General features: G+C 51.8%; 8 protein-coding genes across 8 annotated transcripts; 5 read left to right on the top strand and 3 right to left on the bottom strand.

The window, feature by feature from the left end:
* Positions 1–201: 201 nt before the first annotated feature.
* On the top strand, positions 202–1,716 carry N7539_001871 (eukaryotic translation initiation factor 3 subunit E; the record flags this gene model as incomplete). The annotated part of the gene is made up of 3 exons (XM_056931474.1): positions 202–1,325; positions 1,411–1,605; positions 1,698–1,716. 3 exons carry the CDS (start codon positions 202–204, stop codon positions 1,714–1,716), a joined length of 1,338 nt encoding a protein of 445 aa, XP_056793505.1.
* A 1,531-nt stretch (positions 1,717–3,247) lies between these two features.
* N7539_001870 (uncharacterized protein) lies at positions 3,248–3,880 on the bottom strand (the record flags this gene model as incomplete). The annotated part of the gene is made up of 3 exons (XM_056931473.1): positions 3,248–3,484; positions 3,618–3,659; positions 3,728–3,880. 3 exons carry the CDS (start codon positions 3,878–3,880, stop codon positions 3,248–3,250), a joined length of 432 nt encoding a protein of 143 aa, XP_056793504.1.
* Positions 3,881–7,750: 3,870 nt separating this feature from the next.
* Positions 7,751–9,987, top strand: N7539_001869 (uncharacterized protein; the record flags this gene model as incomplete). Its single annotated transcript, XM_056931472.1, has 10 exons — positions 7,751–7,993; positions 8,082–8,183; positions 8,253–8,297; positions 8,389–8,405; positions 8,487–8,589; positions 8,660–9,055; positions 9,117–9,243; positions 9,312–9,431; positions 9,528–9,719; positions 9,803–9,987. 10 exons carry the CDS (start codon positions 7,751–7,753, stop codon positions 9,985–9,987), a joined length of 1,530 nt encoding a protein of 509 aa, XP_056793503.1.
* Positions 9,988–10,576: 589 nt separating this feature from the next.
* Positions 10,577–11,833, bottom strand: N7539_001868 (ArsA family ATPase; the record flags this gene model as incomplete). Its single annotated transcript, XM_056931471.1, has 3 exons — positions 10,577–10,619; positions 10,730–11,319; positions 11,444–11,833. 3 exons carry the CDS (start codon positions 11,831–11,833, stop codon positions 10,577–10,579), a joined length of 1,023 nt encoding a protein of 340 aa, XP_056793502.1.
* A 982-nt stretch (positions 11,834–12,815) lies between these two features.
* Positions 12,816–13,388, top strand: N7539_001867 (hydroxyisourate hydrolase; the record flags this gene model as incomplete). The annotated part of the gene is made up of 1 exon (XM_056931470.1): positions 12,816–13,388. The coding sequence occupies one exon, from the start codon at positions 12,816–12,818 to the stop codon at positions 13,386–13,388; it is 573 nt and encodes a 190-aa protein (XP_056793501.1).
* A 1,483-nt stretch (positions 13,389–14,871) lies between these two features.
* On the top strand, positions 14,872–16,395 carry N7539_001866 (RING finger domain protein; the record flags this gene model as incomplete). The annotated part of the gene is made up of 1 exon (XM_056931469.1): positions 14,872–16,395. One exon carries the CDS (start codon positions 14,872–14,874, stop codon positions 16,393–16,395), a length of 1,524 nt encoding a protein of 507 aa, XP_056793500.1.
* Positions 16,396–17,016: 621 nt separating this feature from the next.
* On the top strand, positions 17,017–17,788 carry N7539_001865 (mitochondrial 54S ribosomal protein mL40; the record flags this gene model as incomplete). Its single annotated transcript, XM_056931468.1, has 2 exons — positions 17,017–17,242; positions 17,439–17,788. The coding sequence occupies 2 exons, from the start codon at positions 17,017–17,019 to the stop codon at positions 17,786–17,788; spliced, it is 576 nt and encodes a 191-aa protein (XP_056793499.1).
* Positions 17,789–18,869: 1,081 nt separating this feature from the next.
* Positions 18,870–19,999, bottom strand: rho2 (uncharacterized protein; the record flags this gene model as incomplete). The annotated part of the gene is made up of 4 exons (XM_056931467.1): positions 18,870–19,157; positions 19,232–19,423; positions 19,577–19,655; positions 19,965–19,999. 4 exons carry the CDS (start codon positions 19,997–19,999, stop codon positions 18,870–18,872), a joined length of 594 nt encoding a protein of 197 aa, XP_056793498.1.
* Positions 20,000–22,701: the final 2,702 nt, after the last annotated feature.

The raw sequence follows: 22,701 nt of genomic DNA, 5'->3' as shown, positions 1-22,701 counted from the left end.
CACGGTGAGCTCATCACAGCCTTCGACGGCACGAATAATGAAGCAGGTTCTTTTCGCGGTGGTTTTCTGCCACCGCCCATCTGCTCAACTGAATCCCAAAATTGGTTTAGCGCCCACACACCCTCCCGCACACAAATTCCAAGTGCAAAGTGCATTGTGCCTCGTCCTCGGTCTTTGATCAACTCACACAAGTCATTCAGTATGGCAGACAACGCTCCCTCCTCCGCTGAAAAGCTCAGCGGCGCCCAGCCAACCGATGCCTCTTCCGAGTATGATCTTTTGCCTCGTCTGATCCCCTATCTCGACCGGCACCTGGTTTTCCCTCTGCTCGAATTCAGCGCCGGCACCGACGAGGAGGACAAAGAAATTATTCGCGCCAAATATGAGTTGCTCAAGCACACCAACATGACCGACTATGTCGCCAATCTGTGGAAGGAGATCAACGACTCCGACGAGATCCCCGAGGAATTCGTGAAGAAGCGTGAGGAGGTTCTGGCCAAGCTGGAGCACTACCAGGTTGAGAGCGAAAAGATCACCGAGCTCTTGCAGGATGAGGAGGTCGTTGGTAACCTGCGAAGCGACAAGGCCGCTAACCTGCGGTTCCTCGAGGAGCAGCATGGTGTGACGACTGAGATGGTCAATAGTCTTTACGACTACGGTCGGTTCCAGTACAGCTGTGGCAGTTACGGTAATGCCGCTGAACTACTCTACCAATTCCGAGTCCTGTCGACGGATAATGACAAGGTTGCGGCTGCCACCTGGGGTAAACTCGCATCCGAGATCCTCACCACGAACTGGGAGGGCGCGATGGAGGAGGTTCAGAAGGCCAAGGACTCAATCGAGACTCGTCTTTTCAACAACCCTCTGGCCCAGCTCACCAACCGTTCTTGGCTCATTCACTGGTCACTTTTCCCCTTCTTCAACCACGACCCCGCCCGCGATGTCCTGACCGACCTCTTCTTCTCTCCCGCCTACATCAACACCATCCAGACCAGCTGCCCCTGGATCCTTCGTTACCTTGCCGCTGCGGTCATTACCAACCGTAGCCGCCCCCACAAGCACCACGGTGCCTACCAGAAGCAACTGAAGGACTTGATCCGTGTCGTTCGCCAAGAAAACTACGAATACACCGATCCCATCACCGACTTCATCAAGGCTCTGTACGTCGACTTTGACTTTGAGGAGGCTCAGCGCAAGCTCGGCGAGGCCGAGGAGGTTTTGCGCAGCGACTTCTTCCTCGTCTCTGCTGCCGATGCATTCGTCGAGGCTGCCCGTCACCTCATCTCCGAGAGCTACTGCAAGATCCATCAGCGTATCGACATCAAGTAAGTTCTACATGGAAAAAGACTCGCTAATTTCGAGCGCAACATATCACTCAGGGGTTCTGACGTGTTCTCTCTTTGCTCTCAGGGACCTGTCCACTCGTCTGGGTCTGAACCAAGATGAGGGTGAGAAGTGGATTGTCAACCTCATCCGTGACACCCGCGTCGACGCCAAGATCGACTACAAGGAGGGTACCGTCATCATGAACCACCCTCCTCAATCGGTGTACCAGCAAGTCATCGAGAGGACGAAGGGTGCCTTTTTCCGGACACAAGTCCTGAGGTAAGCTAAAGACCATTCCCCCTTGACAACGGGCATTTTGATCGTCGGGGTGCAGTTTCTTGAGTCAGTTACTAATCCCCATCTCTTTCTAGCTCCGCCGTCGCCAAATGAGATATACCTTCATGAGCTGATGCCCCAAAACTCGATTTTCTCTACCCTTTTTCTATCAACCCATCTTCGTTTTTCTCCTTTCTCTCAATTCTGCCCCACCCATTTTAATGATCCTCCCATGTATGTCACAACACGGCTTTGTGTGAGAGATGGGGAACTTTGTGCAGAAGTGGCATCCGGCTGGCGTTTATAGGTGGTCAACCTTTCCTGAAATGTGTTTTCTTTTTCTTTATGCCCATGTCCAAATCTGAAAGTCCCTCGACCTCTCGATCACCTATATTTCCACTCTCGCGGCTTTGTATTGTCGAGTTATGTTTTCTTTCTTCTTTTGTTCTTCCCTCTAGGATATTTCTGAGAGACAATCCGGGACCCCGGTGGTTTCGCAAAGAGGAAAGATGAGATGGATGTATGCGTGGCCCGTCGATGCGGGAAGAGATGGGACACGTCTTGGAGCTTGGCCTGTTGGATGAAGTCCAGATGACGAGTCCCCTGTTTTGACAAAAATCTTTGCAGCGGGATAGAAGAGGAAACCACGTAGATGTTTTTTTTTTGTGAATCCGGGTTGGGATTCAACGGATCTATGCCATGATGAACGGTCTACCGAGAAGAGTGAAACATCTGATGTCTAAAATCTTTGTGCCATGGTCCCACACTGGAGCTGCCTTGAATGCGAGAACGATGATTATGCTCCATGTATGCAGGAGGGTGTAGATTATGGACTCGGAACCGGACAAAAGAGCATATTCCATCGAGATGTCCTGCGCTAACAGTATCCATATACGCACCGCAGAGAGACACGGTAAACCGAATCGAAAGCGTCTCCCAGATACAAGAAATGCACAACCAGAATAGTCATCACCTATATAGGTACGCCGAACCCAGGTATCAAACGCAATCATCGGACAGATGGTGGGAAAAACAACCCCCCCCCCCCCCTCCCGACCCGATAGCACCCTGTGAAAAGCCAGGAGATTTCCTCGAAAAGTTTGCCCTCAAAGTCTGGCAGGATGGGTATCCGGCGATAGTGTATTTCTGTCAAGCATCATTTCCCCCCTTCTGGCCGGCCATCCCCGCGTGTTGTGATGGTGTCTCATGCGTCACGGGGGCCGAGGCAGAGAAGACAGACCCTGGCCATGGCTGGAGTCACTGCTGCAGTCAGGCAGAGCGAGGAGGACAGAATTCCTTCATCGACGTGGTAGAAGCAGGCTTGGCCTGGATTGATGGTGATGGTCCATGCAGGTGTGTTTCAAAAGAGACGACCGTCGGTCATGGTTCTGGGAAGACAGTCTTGAGTCTCGTGTCCTTGATCAATGGCAACCCGAACACACTTTGATGAGCAAATGTGCGGCGAGTGAGGATAGCAGATGTTATGGATTCCAAGGTGCGGGTCAAGTTGGGGGGGAAACGTAAAAAAAAAGGAGAGAGAGAGAGAGAGAGAGAGAGAGAGAGAGAGAGAGAGAAAGAAGACAATCCCGAGGACGAAGAAGAAGAAAGAGGTAAAAGTCTAGAATGATCACAAGGCCTCAAAGCATCAATGGCTGGTCCGGGAAGAAGTCTGCTCCACGGGTCGTCTACGAGTCCTTTGAAAATCCACTGGAATGATTTCGTTGATGTAGGGCTCCGAGGATCTTCTGGATGATCCATCTCCACCGGCACCGGGACTGATCTGGATGGAAGCGCTGGACGAATGAGTGGTCATCCGTAGGGCTTCTTGTTTCTCATATTCTCGCGACATGGCTGCCAAGTCGTCAATCTGGTCCTGAACTTGCTTGCAATGGTTAGAACAAGACCAAATCAGAGACAAATAAGATCCGAAACACGATTCCGGATCATGAGTCGAGTCGTGTCCGGTGACCGGCGAACTCTTCGAAATCATTTCACGCTGGACATGAAGAACGGACCCGAGTAAGAGGCATGCCTGTGATAAGATACCCTTCACGTCCCTAGAGTTGAACAGCAAAGTGAGACCTTGGTTAGATTGACCCTCCCAAGCATGCTTGCCTTTGTCGACAGAGTCCAGCAGAGAAAGAAGAGCCATGGGTACCTGATAACTATACGGCCTGGCCGAGGCGGATGGGCCTAGAAAGCAATGAATCTGTCCGAGGACGATGTGTCGGGACAGTCCATAGCCCGGAAGCCAGTACTGCTGGTGCCCTGGAGACATTGCACCTGAGGTTGCGAGGGTACGTGCTATCGTTGTTTCTGTTGCCGAGAGAACGACGAGGCAATGACAGTTTTCCTGGGATTGTTAAGGTTCTGGGACCATCAGAATCGACAAGCAAGAAGCTGTGTTGCTCGAATCGGTACTGGAAGGCCGGAGAGAACTCTACCACGAGGGCTTCCTGGGGACGGTGGAAGGACGAGCGGTGGGGTGGACGATGCTTGCCAGCGAGCACCGTCAGAAGTGCGAAGCTTGATGGAGATCCTGGAGAGCTATCGTTCCTCAGCGCATACTTTCCTCTTTGAAACAACAAAGTCCCAGCGTGAATCGAACAGGGTCTGGTGAGTCGCGTATCATCCGGGGGGTATAAATACTACTTGCTGGTCGAGACCTACCACCGTGGGCCATGAGGACTGGAATGCACGCTTTCATCTCCACAATATGCGGTCAAGAACGGGTCAGAGTCATCAAGCATGATGAAGAATGGACCCAAAATGGGATAAGACCACTGGAAGCGCCCTTCCCTGCATCAGACCTACCCACCGAAACATGAACTCCAAGCTATCCAGGAAAGATAGAGGAAGACAACATTTACCAGTCCTCGGGAGCGGGTGCCGCACACGCATCCATCTCACACCGTCTAATTGGACTTGACTGTATCCGCAGTCATTTGGAAAGTATACGTCCAAGTCAATTGGAATTCGGCAAATCTTCATTGAACCACATCGGGATCGATGGTGAGCTTGGAGGAACTAGATCTCGAGAGCGCCACCATTCCATCCCATCATCTATAGAGCCTGGGGGCAGAACGTCGAATTTACAATGAGAAGGAGTCATGCATCACTGGAGTTCATCCTACATTATCGATTCTTGTATTCTCAATGAATCGCATAATCGAAAGCAGTGAGAAGATGACTTGTTCGACCTCGAATCCAACCGTGGACAAGATCTGAAGCCGACGCGGAGCTCATCGGGATCAACTAACAACAAGGCAGGGGCTTTGGCGCCTCACTTTGAAGAGACGACGGTATCCAACGCTTTCTTGTTTGTCTTCTTTTTTTTAAATTAAAAAAAAGGACAATGAAAAAACGCTATTGTTAGCGCAATTGAGAGCAATGCAATACTTTCGAGGAATCTCGCTCTGAGAAAAACAGAAAAAGTCATTTTGCGAGGCCCACTAGTAGGATAGATGGATGTGGTTAGCATTAATTGATGAACTAGCTTAGGAGCCAGATCATTGCTGGACAATTTTCAGGTCTGTATCCATGCGCAGAGACTCCGGAGTCTCAAGATCATTGAGAAAGAAATCGCCAGGTTCTGTAACGACAGGAGTCCACCTCGGAGACCAGCCATATACTTCGTGGGAAAAGCGAGTGCAGGAAGCAAGAAGCGGGGCGGCTGATTGTTGTTCATAGTGAGGCTTGTGTAGGACAATCCGTTCTCGGGTTAGTGTCTTGTCTGTTCGTCTCGAGATGAACAACGCATCTGCAGGTCAAACGCCATGGCGGCACCGTCGAAGAAACGGGTGCGGAAGGATCTGGCATCGCAGGTCTGCTTGTGAGATAGCGCAATAGATTGGGCAAGGAAAGCCGTCTGGACTCTAGACTAGTGGTTCACTTTGACCGTGACGTGTCACACGTCATGTCATCAAACAGCATAATTGCCGGGGGGGGGGGGGGGCATTTTTGAAGATGGTAGTCCGAATAAGAGGTGAAAGTAGAATTTGATCAATTGGCAACAGAAAGATGCTAAAAGTATGCTAAGCATATTATGATGCCAATGCCAATAGAACACTTCCCATTTCTTCTTCATCTTCTTCTGTCCAGTCAGAGGATTTACTGACGGGGGGGAAGGCATTGAAGAGTTGAAGAATGATGCCGAGAGAGAGCAAGAGCAAGAGCAAGAGTAAGAAAAGAAGAAGAAGAAGAAAGATCTCAACATGAATATAAAGAATGTGTATGTGTGTATAAAGATCTACTGTAAAGAATGTGTATGTGTGTGTAAAGATCTACTGTCCATACTTTGACAAAGACCAACGATAAGATCGAGAGAAGATCGAGAGGTATTGACCAGGTTTACCTCGGGCGGTTCGCTCACCGCATCTCCACCACGCCAGATTAGGCCTTGCGCTGCTCAACATGTGAGCCAACAATGTCGGATGTCGTGGCACTCGAGAGTGAGCACCGTGAGCTTGGCTCGACGGGGGAGATTCCCACGTTTTTCGTCGGCAAAGGGTTTGAAATTGATGGAAACGTTGAGAAATGCTGCAAGGCTTGCTGCAACCCGTCGTATTAGGAAATCCGGCGACTCGGCCAAGCGGACTGTGAAGGGTTGAACTATTGACCCCAATCGAAACGCGATGGCGTCCGGGGCGTTCATCTCTGCTGGCCATGGATCTCCGTCCTCCTTGACCCGTTGATGCATCATGAACCAGGAGAACTTGTCATTTCCTGCACCCAAGCCAGTGCGATCGGGACGGAGTAATGGATACTTGAATCAGAAAAGGAATGCTGCGCATGAGATGTCCAGTTGGAATGATTCAGGAAGGGACTACCGAGTATAGACGCTGCCAGACTATCGTCGTCAGTAGACTGGGTAGTGGGTGGCGAGGTGCTGTAGTCGTATTGTAGGTACTAGGCAATGGACACTACTATGTAGACCGTAGACTGTAGACACTAGACTGTAGACACTAGATACTGGGCAGTACTGATTACTGAATCATGAGCTCTACGCCCATGCACTCGACAGTCTTGAGTCTATGGCTCTACGCAGCACGTACTGCGCACCACGCAGTAAGTGGCTCGGCCCGGCCAACCCCATGTTTGCGCGCTTGCGAGAGTGCCTCACTGCCTACTAACTACCTAATAGGTGCCTCTTACCCACAAACTGACTTTACCTATGGTAGGTGGGTACTACGTGCAGAGTGAGGAGCATGTAGCCACGGACTGGACAATCGACACAACCAGATGATGACTCCCGCCGTGTCTCGGGCGGGTATACAGAACGTAGTTGGAACGTGGGAGCAACCATTCTTCATAGTGACAGGGAGTGACTGTTCACTGCGAGCTGGCAAGATCGTCACGTCAGCTTGTGTTCTTGTGCTCTCCCACGGTACGTTTCGGAGCAGCGCTTACCCCCATGGGACAGTCCCGCATTACTCATTCCGGAAATCGTCAGGGGTTTCGTGATTTAGGGTTGCCGGCGAACAAGTAGTATAGTTCTGCGGTGGAATCTTGCAAGACTCCAGGTTCTTGAGCCTGAATATTGTAGACCCTCAGACGCCCCCACATCGCAGTTTTGCAACGTGCCCTGCAGCCCGTGGCCTGTGCTACTGCTGAACCCTTGTGGAGTCCATTGGCCGCGACAAGGAAAAAGCACCTCTTGTTGAGCCGAACGAACCAAGGTTGACGAGAGCTGTCCATTCTCATCCAGATCGAAGCAGCAATTCTTGAAAGTTGGAGCACAGTCCGCGTGTGGACACACTTGATTTCATTGCCGTGGTCAATGAGTTCTGCCACGATTCTGACCGTCGTCGACATTCATGAGCGTCTCGATGCGGCCCCAACGGGACATTTGGAGATCGGAGTTTGGCAAGTCAAGTCCGTCGGGGTACCGACCAATAATGGAGATACAACCACTTTCCATCCTCAAAGATGACTGTGAGATCGGCCGATGACAAGGCACGGTACGACCGGAGGGCTACCGTTACCTGACCCTCGCTAAAGGCCGCTCACTATACTCACCGTGATCGGCCTCACATGATCGCCGCGTGTTTCATTCACTTCTCTTCTTCCGCTGCGGAGGTCATCTGGCGAACCCATTTCGCCCGCGTCAATTGTCAAGGTTGAATCCTGCAGCAGTATATCCATCGCCATGTTCGATCCCTTGACAGCTACTGCGTCCGATCTCCAGGAGTTGCTCACCTCGCAGCAGCTGCGCAGCGTCGACCTGGTAGAAAAATATCGTCAACAGATCGACACGTACAATGGCTATCTGCACGCAGTCCTGCAACAAGCTCCCCTCGACGTGGTCATGTCTAGAGCCGCGGCCATGGACCAGGAGCGGCAGGAGGGAAAACTACGCGGGCCACTGCATGGCATCCCAATTCTGGTCAAGGTAGGTCTGCGAGCGAGACATTCTTGGGCTGCAACCTACACGAGACTATGAGAGCCCCTCCAGTGTCACATGCTGAAGGAGATGCCAGGACAATATCGCAACACATCCCGATCTGGGTATGGATACGACAGCAGGAAGTCGTGCTCTCAAGGGGTCCAAGCCTCGCAATAACGCGCCCGTCGTTGAGCAGGTTCGAAACACACTTTGACATATTCGGGATGATGACGATCGGTGACATCTAATGTATCCCATGTTGTAGCTGTTGCGGGCTGGAGCTATCATTATAGGCAAGGCCAACCTTTCGGTATGATCTGTCTACTTACTGTAGCAGCCGGTTCGAGTGATTGTGAAAGTTTGTGAGCTGACGATTTGTTTATGGGATTTTCCGCATTTAGGAACTCAGCTACTACAAGTGAGTTTCCCGGCAAAGCTTCCCACTTTTTCGCTGAGTCGGAGTATCGGTTCACTAATACTACCTACCTACCTTCCTTAGGGGCACTGGTCTGGCTTGCGGCTGGTCTCCTGTGGGTGGTCAAACTCAGTCTGCCTACGTTCGTGGGGGGTTCCGAGATGATGACTCCTTCGTCGGACACAGCGTGAGTTTGGAACATGCGCAATGACACAGGGCACATCAGCAGAACCCATTGCTGACCGAGTCAATTTCAGAATACATCCGGGTCATCCTCGGGGTCTGCAGTGGCCGTTGCCGCTGGATTTGCTCCCTTCTCCTTGGGCAGCGAAACCGAAGGCTCTCTCATTTCACCATCGAACAGAGCAGCACTGTACACCTTGAAACCGACCATGTCTATTGTACCTCAGGCCGGGGTCATACCAATTGCAAAGTTGTTCGACTCGGTTGGTCCAATGACCAAGAACGCCCGCGACGTTGCTTTGCTCATGGATGTTCTGGTAAACCCAGAGCTCACTCAAATCCCCAAGGGTGGCTACGTCTCTGCTGTGACGGGGCAATGGAACGGGTTGCGAATTGGAACTGTCGACCCAGAAGTCTGGGGGTACGAGGCAGATGCTCGCAAACCACAGCCCGGCGCGGAAGAGCAAATGGTGGGCTTCTCTCTGTAGAGCATCATCTGTACAGGGTCATGTCACTGACTGCTTCCGACAGCTAGAAGAAACACGACTTGCATACGAGAAGCTTCATGGTTTAGCTGAAAGCTACCATCACCATGTGCCTCTGATTACAGAGGATGCTTTCAATGTCGATGGCAAAAATGCAATTTTCACCCTTCTGAGTAAGTACTTCCCTAGCTTTGCGCTGGTTTTCGATGCTTGAACTTCATTTGCTAATTCGCCAGTACAGGCCACTTCATCCCTTCAGAATTCGCAGAGTACATGTCCACAGTCACCGACAGCTCTATCTCAACACTTGAGGACCTGATCGAGTACAACAGGGCTCACGCAGATGTAGAATTACCGCCCAGTAAGTCATGTCTCCACGGGATCACGTCTTGCAACCTCACCATCATCAATGACATTTTGCAACCGCTAACGCGAAAGACGTGATCCACCACTCCAGAGAACCCAAAACAGGACCTCATTGAAGACGCCGTGAAGATGAATCTCAGCAAGAATGAGGTAGACTCTCTCATTCATCACGTCCGGGACGTTGGCCGAACTCGCGGAATCGACAAGATCTTCGCAGACTTCAATGTCAATATCATCGTGGGCCCAGCCGAGAGTGGCCTGACGGGATTTGCGTCGGCGACAGGTATGATACCACCTCCATCTTCCCCTTGGGAATCTCATCCGTGAGCTTGGAAAACGACAAAGCTCACGTCTGTGATAATGTAGGATACCCGATTGCTACACTTCCACTGGGCTATCTCGACTTCAACGGACGGCCGCATGGACTGGCAGCTATCGCGGGACCGCATCAAGATGCTCTACTGATTCAACTGCAAAGTGCATGGGAGACATCCACTGCTCCGAGAAAGCCACCCGTGCTTCAGCCGAAATGGGCTCATTATCAGTCATGAGGTTGAGTTTTGAGTATCTGCAAAAAACAGCCGGGGGGGGGATTGGAGAAAAAAAAAAGAAAGAAAGAAAGAAAAGGACCAAGAGATTGTAATTCGGAACAGGCATCTTAGGACTGTCATCTTTAGACTAGACAATGAGAAACGAACAACTCTCTGTACACTTGGGTTGGGAACGCGAAGCAGGAGCAGCTCAGAAATAGATTTACATCCCAACTTCGTTATAGATTACACGGGCCCAACTTTCATAATTTCCATACTGCGAAAGGGTAGATAATACCCCGAACCCGGTGCGAGGGACCGGATCACTGTCACTCGCCATGCTTGACGGCATCTCGACCCAGCTATGTATGTATGCTCGGTTTTCGCCGACTGTAGACAGTGAAACCTGCCCAGTGTCTACTGTCTAGTATTCAGTGTGCTTGCATATGACAGTTACGCCTGAGATGCAATTATACTCGGTATCGGTTCGGGTCGTAGTGAAGCAGCAAACGTGGCTTGAAACAAAATTGCTCTAATCGCTTCATAATTCGTTCAAGGAAGAATATCCAATACCTTTACAGTTTCACGCCCTATTCTGGCTATGTGACCTTTACTGCGGGGGCACATATGGGTGTACCAACATGTCGCTGAATCTGAGAGGAGAAAGAGGCGTTAATTAGCATGTTCGTGGTCAACTCGTTACGGTGATTTGAACCCTCTTTAAAGGCAGAGGGGGGGGAAGAGGGCAGGTTAGGTCACTCACTTTTCAAGCTTCTCCTTCCCACGGACTTCTTCCGTCAAAAGAGGCATGCGAACGACGTTAAAGTCCTCGTAGAGCTCCTCAATCTGCTCCAGATACTTCTTTTGCATCTTTCTCCGGGCGTTGCACTGGTCGCAGTTGCTCCCATCCTTGGGGAACAGCAACTGGTTGACCACGATCGAGTGAGTATCGATGCCGTAGCTGGTGAGCTCCTGGATCATACGTTCCGTCTCATACAGCGACAGGAACTCGGCAATGCAGACACAGACAAAGGTGGTCATGTCAGGATCCTTGAATTGAGAGTTGACTTCACTGATCGTCTCACGCAACGATTCCATCTTCTGCAATAGCTCGTCCATGTTTTGACCGCCGGGTAGGCCACCACGGGCGCCGAGGATGGAGTTGAGCATGGGGCCGAACTGAGACGACAGCTGGGAGAGCTTGGCAAGTGCCTTCTCGAGGACGGTGGGGAATTGTAGGAAACGCAGAGTGTGGCCGGTCGGAGCGGTGTCGAATACAATGGTCTCGTAGGAAAGCGACTTGACCTGCTTGAGGACTTCGGCAAAGGACATGGCCTCATCCACACCGGGAATCTATCACGTCCAAAAAAAAAAACGCACATGTCAGCGATCGTTGCTCCTGTCTTCTAGTGGCGCATCGCAGGTGCGGCCATGATGAAAGGGGGGGAAGAGGGGGCGGTTGATTATTGTCTCTTACGCTAAAGGCCAAGTCTTGCATCATGTTGCCCATGCCCAACCCAGCCAAAGGGTCTTCACCCTGGCCATCGCCGTTGGCCAGAAGATCCTGAATACTGCCGTTGGGGTCGATCTCCATGGCGCTCAGGTTGGTATATCCATCGACGAGGCGGGCCTCCTTTCCAAACTTTTGGCCAAAGGCATCACTCAAGTTGTGCGCGGGATCAGTGGAGATGAGCAGCACTGATTTGCGAACCTTGGCCAGCTGGATGGCGAGGGAGCAGGAGGTGGTGGTCTTGCCGACACCACCTTTTCCACCGACGAAGATCCAGCGAAGGGTCTTCTGGTTGAGGATCGACTGGAGGGTGGGCTCCATGTCGAGATCATCGTTGTGTACCACGGCAGAGGACATTTTGAAATGAGGAATGTCGACGCGCGGGGATGCTATAGCGGCACGAGAGGGAGAAAGGAGGAGAGGAGGGAGGAGGGAGGAAGGAGGAGATAGGATGAGAATGACAAGCGGCGATGGAAATGGAGAATGTCGCCGGTGCTATCGCGGGGAAAAAAGAACGTTGGCACAGTCCAAATCAACTGGCCCCGCCGCCGCTCAAGCGGGCGCTTGGGAGAGAAACGCAGTAGTTCGATGGCGGTTCCCTATGGCGAGCTCTGCAAGTGCAAGTCGTTGACTTGAGAGAAAGAAAACACTAACCGATCATTGTTCAACGTACGATATCTTTGGATTGTCGATTATGGAAAATCGTGTGGTACTGGATCAGATTCTCAACTTCCTGGAGTGGTCAACGTCGTAGTTTGCAGCTCATGGCCAGTTTGATGGCGCTGCATACTCGCATGCAGACCTGGAACACACCAGTTAGCCGCGGTCGCATGAACGAGCACGAGTGTTACTTACTCGATCGTCTTGACGTGGGTATAGTATAGTTACCTGTTATCGTTCATCGGGATACAGGTCCAAATCGCGGTCCCCCCAAAAGCGAGTATGCAATTGCAATTGCATACTCAGATCCATGTTAGCTTTGGAGATTTGACTTATTCCTTCAATGTAGTCCTCGTTCTTGCTATTCTCTCCCCATGGCCTCCCATCTCTCCGTCTCAAATGCTTTGCCCGCATATGCCCCGCCATGTGGAATCCTCCGCAAGGCTGTCGGTGCTCTCCGATAATCCTCGAGGAAACCCAAAAAGAGAGTATTGCCGATAGCAGCGCAATTGATCATTTTAATTCCATTCTTTGAACTGCCTCTCTTTCCTTCTCATATTTCTATTCTGTCAATCTCCCTCTGCCACCTTTCCTCTCTCCCTCCCTCTCTCTCTCTCCTCTCTCTCTCTCCTCTCTTGGTCTCCAGTCATATCCTCGGCGACCATTGAACCTTCATTTCATGGACTCGCGCAACCCTATCCAAGGCCGCATCTCCAACCGCCTCGCCCTCGTCCAGCACCAGCTTGCATCCTCCCACCCATCATCCACCGCAACTTCTCATTGCCCCGTCGCCCACCCGCAACCACCATCCACCATGTCGCGCGATCCCATTACCTGCCACTGTCTGAACACCCTCACGGGCACTCCGGCAGCCAATCTCCCCGTCACCTTGACTCTGCTCACGGCGTCCGACTCATCCGCCCGCACCGCCAGCCCGCTCACCTTCCACGCCTCCACCAACGCCGACGGGCGTGTCGCAAAGTGGACGCCGACCGAGGCCACGGCCAGCACTGCGTCCTCGGTTGCAGAGGTGCTGGCCGCGCTCCCTGCGGCGGACAGCAAGTCCAATTGGGCAGTGCGCTTCGAGGTGGGCCCCTGGTATGAGGCACAGGGAGTGGAGAGCTTTTGGCCTGAGGTCGAGGTCAAGTTTACGGTCAAAGGGCGAGGCCGAGAGGGCGAGGAAGGTTGGCGCCATTACCATGTGCCTGTGCTGTTGGGTCCTTGGAATTATTCAACCTACCGCGGTTCTTGATAGAACAGTCAATCCTCCATCACTCTTGTCTTGTTTCAGTCGTGAGGAATGCTAGAATTTGTACACTTATAGTGTCACCGAGTGATTCTGTTCTTACACGACACATGTAATGAATAAGGTAGCAGAGTAGCGGTACTAAGTTACTTTTTAGTATCAATGTACAGCCCGAATATTCAAAAGCTTCATCTATTCAAAGACTTGTGACGTTTGCATCAAATAAGGCAAGATGGCCGAGTTGGTCTATGGCGCACGGTTCAGGTTCACCTGGTCCAAACTTCCGTGTCTCGAAAGGGGCGTGGGTTCGAATCCCACTCTTGTCATGATTTCTTTTGTTTTTTGCATTGCTCCAGTTCTGCTCGCTTGGAGGAATATTTTTTGTTGTTCTAAAATCTTCGATATCCAGAGGCACGCAGATTATTGCTGGGAGGCTGCACGAGAGGTGTAGAGATGTCGTGTGACCTACCTAGCATCCTTGACTCACCGAGGCTTCTGACAGGGTCTAGAATGCAAGTAAGCAAGCTAAGTTACTCGAGGTGCCTACCGAGGTAACTCCACCGAGCTGGCTACGAACACCTCGTTAAATTCGGCGGGGAGAATAACTCAATGTGCTTTCGTCCTGGTTCGAGATAGGTACTACTTGAATATGGATGGACCTAAGGTTAGGTAGGTATCAGTTACATGACGGCTACATGGCGGTGCCAGATATATCCTGGAACGGCACACGGGTAATGCGACGGATGGAACCAACATGTGAAGGGTGTTCAACTTCCAATGGAGGTAAGCTTCCACCAAGATCCATCATATCTACGCAACTCACTTAGGATCGCCACAGGGGTTCATCCAGAGTACGAGTGAAAAAAGTATTCAGCGTTTGACTAGATCCATGATGGTTCAATGATGGTTCAATGTCGGTTGTGAATGATTAGTCGCCTTCACCTGACCGAGAATTGACCAGCAGAAAAGCAGAAGACTACACTTGTTTCACCTTCAATACTCGTCTTCAACAGGAAAAGAAGATCTTTCATCTAAGTAAAAATTGAACTACTAAATCCACTCACCTACAGTGGCTTGGCTCAGTGCGATGCAGTTGTTTACCAACCTGTAGATCTCGACCAACGTCAACTCAAAATGGATCCACATCTGGAACGGTCGCTCGCGGGCAAAATGACGTATCGGTGGCACACGTGATCAACAATGACAGCCGCGGGCCACAGCCGACACGGCCATCTGCGCTGGAGACCCCGTCATGTCAAGACGGACTTGTACTCTTTCTTCCAGCGCGAGTCTCCACCCTTCCCCCCTTCTATGCATTCTCATTGAAGTCCTATTAGCATATCACCCTGGGGACAGCAAGTGTGAAGAGGATCATTCAGCATTCCAACACCAGGACTTTGCCGTCCGAGTCTACCTAGACTTACTATTCGCGTCTTTCTCCCCCCCCCCCCCCCTCTCCGGCGATCAGACGACTCCTCACTTGCTCCTTATGACTTCCTTACCCAGCGTGCCCACTACGGGCCGGAGGACCTCTGCAGATGAAATCGCACATTCCAGTCCCGCATCGGAGCAGCACATCGTGAGCGCGCAAGACCCGGTCGAGTCCACCGAGGATGAAGATACCGAGACCATCATTCTGGACCGAACTGCTGCCACCACCGGCTCCCCAGAGACGAAAGCGCCGGTTTCCACCGAACAAGCACTCGCCAAATCTACAAGCAGCCCTGGACCCACCGATACCCAAGATGAACCTCGCAAGTGCTGGATTTGCTACACAGACGAGACGGAAGACTCACCACTCAACTCTGAGTGGCGATCACCCTGCCCGTGCGCCCTGACGGCTCACGAGGCATGCCTACTGGACTGGCTCGCTGATATGGAAAACCCTACATCGCGCAAGCGCACAGGGAGCGGCGCAAAGATGTCATGTCCGCAATGCAAATCAGAGATCGTGGTGACTCGGCCCAGGAGCTACGTGGTCGATGCTTTGCGCCTCATGGAGAGGATCGCTGGCCGACTTGTTCTTCCTGGGATGGTATTCACGGTTGCAGGGACAATGTGGGCTGGATGCTGTGCGCATGGCATTTACTCCATGTATCTCGTCTTTGGCACGGAGGAGGCAAAGCAGATCCTCGAGGACAGCGTCGATGGTCCGTGGAACCCGGGAATGAACCTCGGCCTACCTCTTATCCCGCTAGTTCTGATCTTCTCGCGTACCCGGTATGCCGAGGGTCTCCTTCCGGCCATTCCAGTCTTGTTCTTCGCGGCGCACAGCCCCGGACACGAGCCCAGCTTTGATCTATGGCCCCCCACCTCAGCAATGACGTTTGCTGCCCTCCCATATGTGAAGAGCTTCTATGGGGCGGTTTATGATCGCGTATTCGGCGGCCTTGAAAAGAAATGGATCGCTGAAGTCCAACCCCGAGCCACGGAGGAGACCATGGATGAAGTCCAGCAGCAAGACCAGGCAGAAGGGCTCAATCGTTTCGGTGATAATATGAACGGTCAAATCTTGATGGAGATTGATCTTGAATTGCAGGTAGGAATGGGTGGCGACGACGAGCCGCTGGTCGACCAACCGATACCAGCTCAACAAAACCAAGATGGCGCTGACCTCGATGCCCAGGATGGCCAGGCGCAAGGGCAGGATGCTGGTCAACACAACGGAGGAGGCGTTGGGCGTCGGCGGAATGAGATAATTGCCGACACCAGCAGTCTTGCCGACACCGTCCTTGGAGCGCTGGTGTTCCCGGCGATCTCGGCGTCCATGGGTGGGTTGTTGAAATATGCTCTGCCCAAGGCGTGGACGACGCCGTCATCGGTCCTTGAAAAGGGCCGTCCAAATCTGCTGCAGACTCGGTGGGGCCGCAGCGTCGTCGGTGGCTGTATGTTTGTTCTCCTCAAGGATGCGCTGGTCCTGTACTGCCGCTGGAAACTTGCACAGACACATCGACGACGCAAGGTGCAAGATTACGACCGAAGCAAAAAACTGCACCACGGCCGAAAGAGGTGATTGGATCTGTGCCATATTTGACGTCCGCATTGGCTGTGTTTCCATGTTCTTTTCCTCATGATGAATTCCCCTCCTATGGCTGCATACCACGGCGTTTCACGAGAGCGTTGACCGGGTCAAGGGCGAGACCAATTTACATTTCAATGCATGTGACTGTTCTTTTTTTCCCACCGGCGTGTCATATCTCGTACTATATGCGATTTTTTTGTTTTTTGTTTTTTTGTTTTTTTTTTTTTTTTTTTTTTTTTTTTAAAACAATAGATTTATTTACGGTTTAGTCTATTCCAGATCGATCCTTGATAGGTGAATCAAACGAATCGCGATATATAAGAGTCGGGCATCCAATGAACAGGGATCATCAGGAATAAGAAGCTGATCAAAAACCAGGAATGCCCCAGCACGAACGTTTGTTGGATCATTAATAATTTGGGCTCTCGGCCGGGGCCGATAGTTCAAGATAGGCAAACCAGGGCCATGCGGCTCGAAAAGGGTCGTTCGATACGAGACAAGCGCGCGGCTAACCAGAAGGGCGGACAATATTCTGCCACCATGGAAATATTCCCCCATGTATTGAGCGCATCTCTCCAAAACGACCAAACACCCACCACACAACACCTCACAATGCGGTCCCTATCACCCACGCTTGCGTCCCTCGCCAATGTCTTTCGCATTCAGATGACGCTGGCCCCCGTGCGCCCGAGTGCGTCTCGCATATGTCAGGAAGTCCTCGCTAGACGGACACCACAGCCTGGACCGGTCCTGTCCGCCGTGCAATCCGCGCCATTCTCGTCGACTCGCACGCTCGAGGCCCGGAAAAAAGCCGGTCCCAACGTGGACAAACGAATCAGTATGTGTCTTTCCAATTCGATCTGGAATTCCTCTCTCCTTCTTCGCGACTGGGGGTCCCACTCCCCTCTTCATAGAGTCGGCCTCCCGCGCAGCTCTCCTCGAGTCGCTCATTACCATCTCCGACATACATATTCCACCGGACTACCCACTCACCGCTGGATCTAAACCAGAAAGCTAACATCAAACACCTGCAGCTCTGATCCGATACTTCCTCTACCACCCTCTCACCCCCCGTCCCCTCCGCTTCTCTCGCAACCGCTTCCTCCGTCACTGGACCATCCACCGGGCCTGGCAACTCCTGCAAGCGAAGCAGCGTCGGGCGCACGAACTCGAGCTAGAGCGCCAGTATCAGAGCATGCAAGCGGCATGCGAAGAGCTGCGCACCGGTGCCGGGGACGGCGGACGTTTGTTCCGCAAGTCGATGATTAAAAAGGGCATTTTTACGGATCTTTTCCCGATCGAGTACGGTCGTATGCAGACGGAGTATCCGTCGGCGGAGGGGTGGAATCATGACTGGAAGCGTCCGGAGAAGAAGGAGCGGTAATCGCTTTCAATTTAATTGTCTTTTTTTGGATCTTCTCGGTTCTGTTGCCAGTGGACAAGGCTTCATTCCACTCGGGATGGCTGACTACTTGCTTGAGGCCACGGATGATGTGCTTTCTTGGGACTCTTGTCTTTGATATATATCGTTTTGGCGCCGTGTACAATACGCATTCACAACGTTGTCTCTGTTCGTCTCTCATTTTGGGGTCTACTCTTGTCGGGAAATCTGTCTTTCGGGGCCGGTTATTTCCCCTCGTCGGAGCCAGGCTTTTTGTTGGATATAGAGTCTAAAAAGCCAGAGTCTTCTAGGACTCTTTTTTTTGCCCCCAATGATGACTTCCAGCCTTGCCCTGTGACCTTGCTGAACTGGCGCCGTCCTGCACCATTTTGGCTGATCCCTTCTCCCTGAGATACTGTCACCTGCGGCATGTGCTCCATGAGAAGTAAAGAAGAGAAGACCCAAATTGTTTGTTTCTTCCCGTCTGAGAATTGATTTGATGGAATGGAACTATGCCAAGGGAAGCGCTGTGATGATCAAACAGCTCGCATAATATACCAAATGATGGGAGGCCTGAGCCTATCAAAGACAAGAGGAGAACTGAAGGAACGTTTTGTCAAGGGAACGAGACCGCCATGCACTTCTGGGGGAGGGCAAATAATAACAAGAGATGGGAATCCGGAGTTGCACGTGCGTGAGAGATAGGGAACACCCGAGAAAGGAAAGGAGAGTCAGGAGGGACATGCAAAAGGGACGGATGGAATATGTGTCCCGTATAAAAACAAAGAAGAAGAGACCGGGCGAAGAGAGACGAGCAGAAAAAAGGGTGGTCACAGGCCGTTGTCCTTGTGCCTGGACCTATCGCCTCGAGGAATTTTGACCCAGAACAAGAAGAAAGCCTCCATAACGCCAATGATGCAAGATGTAGGGGCAACTGTTTTAAAGAAAATGGGGATTGACGTAGGCACCAAGGTTGAACCACAACCATGGTCCAAACCAAGTGACTCGTAAGACCCGTCTGCATGAAAAGCGCAGAAATTGCAACGTTCAGCGGTTAATCGATCGTCGCATCGTTTTTAACCCATCATAGAACAATGCAGCATGAGCTTTTGCGCTTATCAAAGGACAGCAGCGCTGCTCGGGTCGCGGCCTCGAAGACGTCGTCGACACCCTCGCCCGTGAGGGAGGAACATTCCAAATACTTACGCGCACCAACTTGCGCTCCCGTCTCCGTTCCTTCTTTGGATGTCACAAATTTCAGGGACTTCTTGCGCATCTCCTCAATGGCCAATGGATCTTCGCGAAGATCCTTCTTCAGTCCGACGAGGATGATGGGTACATCAGGACATCGTTCGTTGGCCTCTTCGATCCACTATGGTCAAAGGGTGAGTAATTGACCGCTTCGTTTGTCTTGAGGTTCTGCAGCCAGTCGATGACCGGACATACCTTGTGTTTGACGTTCTCCAACGAATCTGGCGAGTCGACCGCAAATCCAATCAAGAGGACGTGCGCTTTGGAATATGCCAGCGGTCGCAGACGCTCGTAGTCTTCCTGACCTGCCGTATCCCACAGAGCCAGTTGTACCGACCGGCCATCAACTCGACAGTCGGTCACATAATTCTCGAACACCGTCGGCACCTAAAGGAATCGAGATGATTAGAGGAAACGGTCTGGAGCGATCGTCAAGGCGGCGTGCGGCATGGGTTTCGACTGACATAATGCTGCGCGTACACAATTTCCCGATTAGCTCACAGTCCATCGTCCTTGTTCTGCCATTAGAAGAGAACTCACTGTAGGAAAGTAGCCGAGGGTGAAAACACTCAGAAGACTAGTCTTTCCGCAAGCACCGTCGCCAATGATGACGAGTTTCCTGTGTGATGCGAAATAGACCGTCAGCGTGCGCAAAGCCACCACGTTAGATGCGGTTTTTGTTGAATGGCCACTAGTCTCCGAGCCAGCGAATCTTGACCGCAGGCTTGATACCAGACTATCCAGCGCCGAGTCTCATCTTCTTGTCGCCGCTGTGTTGGTCCGCTTCACAACGGCGAAGGAGGTGCAGAATGAGGGGGGCGCAAGGAAGCGCTTCAGAGACAAGGTGCAAGCAGCGGTAGAGGATAGAGACCGCCGGGCAGGACGGAGTGGCTCGAGTGAGGAGGAGGGGGGGAAGTGCATGACTGACCTCCTCATCACATTGTCATTTTGTTGTTGGGCCATGGTCAGTCGTCAAGGACAAGGGTGGCCGAGCCTGGGTGATGGCTACAAAGGAAAAGCGAGCGAGCGAATACGGGGAGGGCGCCGATCACAAGTTCCCGGTAGCAAGAGAGAGAGAGAGAGAGAGAGAAAGAAGAGAGAGAGAGGGAGTAGAGAGCTGGAGGTCCGGGATGCGGGAACTTTAGGAGCCAAGATCGCGATACGGGCGTAAGCAAAGGGGGGGGGGGGGGGGGGGGGCAAGTGTGGATGTCAATGTGGATGTGGATGGGTGTGAGAGGAAGAGAGAGAGAGGGAGAGGAGAGACACTCGAGTCTGTGCGGGTTGTGCTACCTTAGCGCAACGAGCTGGTCAGGCCTATCTCGTCAACAATTGACCGATGATGAGGACGGCGAGTTGATAAGACTCGTGTGGATCAATGCGTTGCTGAGGGCAGGTGAAGAAGGGAGGCCCAAAGATGCACCACCACAACAGTGTGACGTTGAGAGGGACAGGTTCTACGCGAACGGGAGAAGTTGAGCGCTTCAGGGCGGTTGTTTCGGCGATGCGGCACAAGTAAGACGGGATCAGGAAGTAAGTTGGATTTTCAGCTCCCGATCGCCTCAAGGTTCTTCTTTTAGGTTCTTCGTGAGCGGCTGACGAAGTTGGAGGAGGGCTAAAAGTAGCACAGGCAGTGGGGAGAGGCACGGGTGAGACTTCCGCCGAGAAGGGAAATAGAGATGGAAATAGAAAGGGCACTAATACGACTATTACGACGACGACTACTACTATTACTATTACCATTACCAGATTCACTACTACTTCTATTACTACTGCTGCTGCTGCTACTATTACGGTAGGTTTGTGGACGCCACAGTACTGCATTTGTCGGTCAGTCTTACCGAGAAACCTCGTCCTGGGAGATGTGGGCAAGGCCCAGACTGGCAGGCACAGGCACGATCTTCACGATGAAACCGAGAATCTCCACCGTAACACAATCCAATTGAGCAACGGTGCCGAGTCCTCGGGTCGGCTCCCTCGAGCAATCTCCGTTGTCGAGGTGACAGCTTGAATCGATTGTCGATACCAGCTTCATCCAGGAGTTGGAACATGGGAGCGCCCTTCAGACTGGTCTTGCAAGGTGAAGGGACGGTCCTGATGAACCTCAAGTCCCCATCTACGCTCACCTGCTGACGGGGTGAATATGCTGATCTTCCAATGCCGGTCTTGCACTGTTTATAAGGGACTGTGAGTGCGACAGAGCATTGATGCATCCAATGTAATCTTTTTCCTCGTTTAGGGCCCTAGTAGACTCGGATGTATGAGTACGCAACTACGCATGACTCATGAGCATCACTATTGGTGATTCAGTATCGACTCGTTACCCGACTGACAGAACCACATCAGTACAGGTGCAGAGGTAATACTGGTCAAAGGCATCAAACGAGACTTCGTACAATTATGCCTACATACCTCATTTGGTGGTGTGGACCACTGGACAAAACAAGCGCCATATGGAGTCCAGGACGACACGTTATATTTGGAGAGAACTTGGAGCGCTCGACCTGTCAGGTCGCCATGATCACCTTCACAAGAAGGGTTTCAGGTTTGTCATTGATGTGAAGCTGGTCGTGTTTCACCCACTACTGGGAGGTGGAGCCCAACTCAAACGGCGTTACAGTACCCAACGTCCGTGAATCTGGTTGCCTGAGGCTCTAGTATGATCCTAGAGGAGGCTGTCGAGGTGGATATACCAAGACTACTATTCAGTACTCACAGCCTACACTAGAAGGTACTAGGTAGTAGGTACTACTGGTAGTCTAGTAGTACTGAGGCACCTTACAGTAGTAGGAGTAATAATTACATGATCACAGTTTGGTGAATAGAACAGAGCAGGCAACATGAGCATAGGCGGTGAAACACAGATCCCACGTGATTGATATACAGACAGGACATTTCCTTAGAGTACACTGTGTACTTAGTCACTGTAGTGTGTAAGGTAGTGTGTAGGGTGTACACTGTACAGTACCTTGGCGTTTACCGTACTTCATGGAGCGGGCCAATTTATGTGTGATAATTGTTAGCTTAGACTCACTCCGTAGTGTCACTTTTGCCCTGCCCTTGACCTTCTTTATCTCAAAGTAGTGCCTGATAATCGAGGCATGAGCTCGCTTGTAGCGGCTATCCCGTTGCGGCGCCAAGATGACCAGCCAGAACGCAGGAAAGCCCAGTGCCTCATCCTATCGCCCGCCGACCGATCTTGCAACCGCCCGACCCGACGCTCTATCAGGACTCGAGGATAGCACCGGTCAAGGCAGAAGATCTTTTTGGGAGATTGAGTAGGCCTTTTTCCCAGCTCGGCGCTGATCTGATCCGCACACATTTCTTTCTTGACATCAACAAAGCACAGCTGACCCGCCGTGGATTCATTGGCCTTCCACCCCTCTCTTTGAGCCTGATTCCCGCACCTTCCCCTCCCGTTTGTCACCAAAGGAAGTGCCTCCCTCACGGCCAACTCATAAAGACTGCGCGCGCGACTCCGATTGTGTGTCTCTCCTCGGATGACTGGTGAGGGCGGTTCAACGTGGATCGAACCGGAGCTTTGTTGGTAGGTTTCTTTGGCCTTCCCGCTCTCCGCTTTTGACCTGCATTGACCGACTGGGTCTGGTCCCTCACTTCATACTTCCTCCCCTCATACCCTCCTTCTCACTACCTTGATTTCTGATCTT

The sequence above is a fragment of the Penicillium diatomitis genome (genome assembly GCF_028827545.1).
Source record: "Penicillium diatomitis strain IBT 30728 chromosome Unknown utg000002l_segment0_segment0, whole genome shotgun sequence".
Taxonomy (NCBI): domain Eukaryota; kingdom Fungi; phylum Ascomycota; class Eurotiomycetes; order Eurotiales; family Aspergillaceae; genus Penicillium; species Penicillium diatomitis.
The sequence above is the reverse complement of the archived record's forward strand: the minus strand, read 5'-3'. Positions and strand labels throughout refer to the sequence as shown.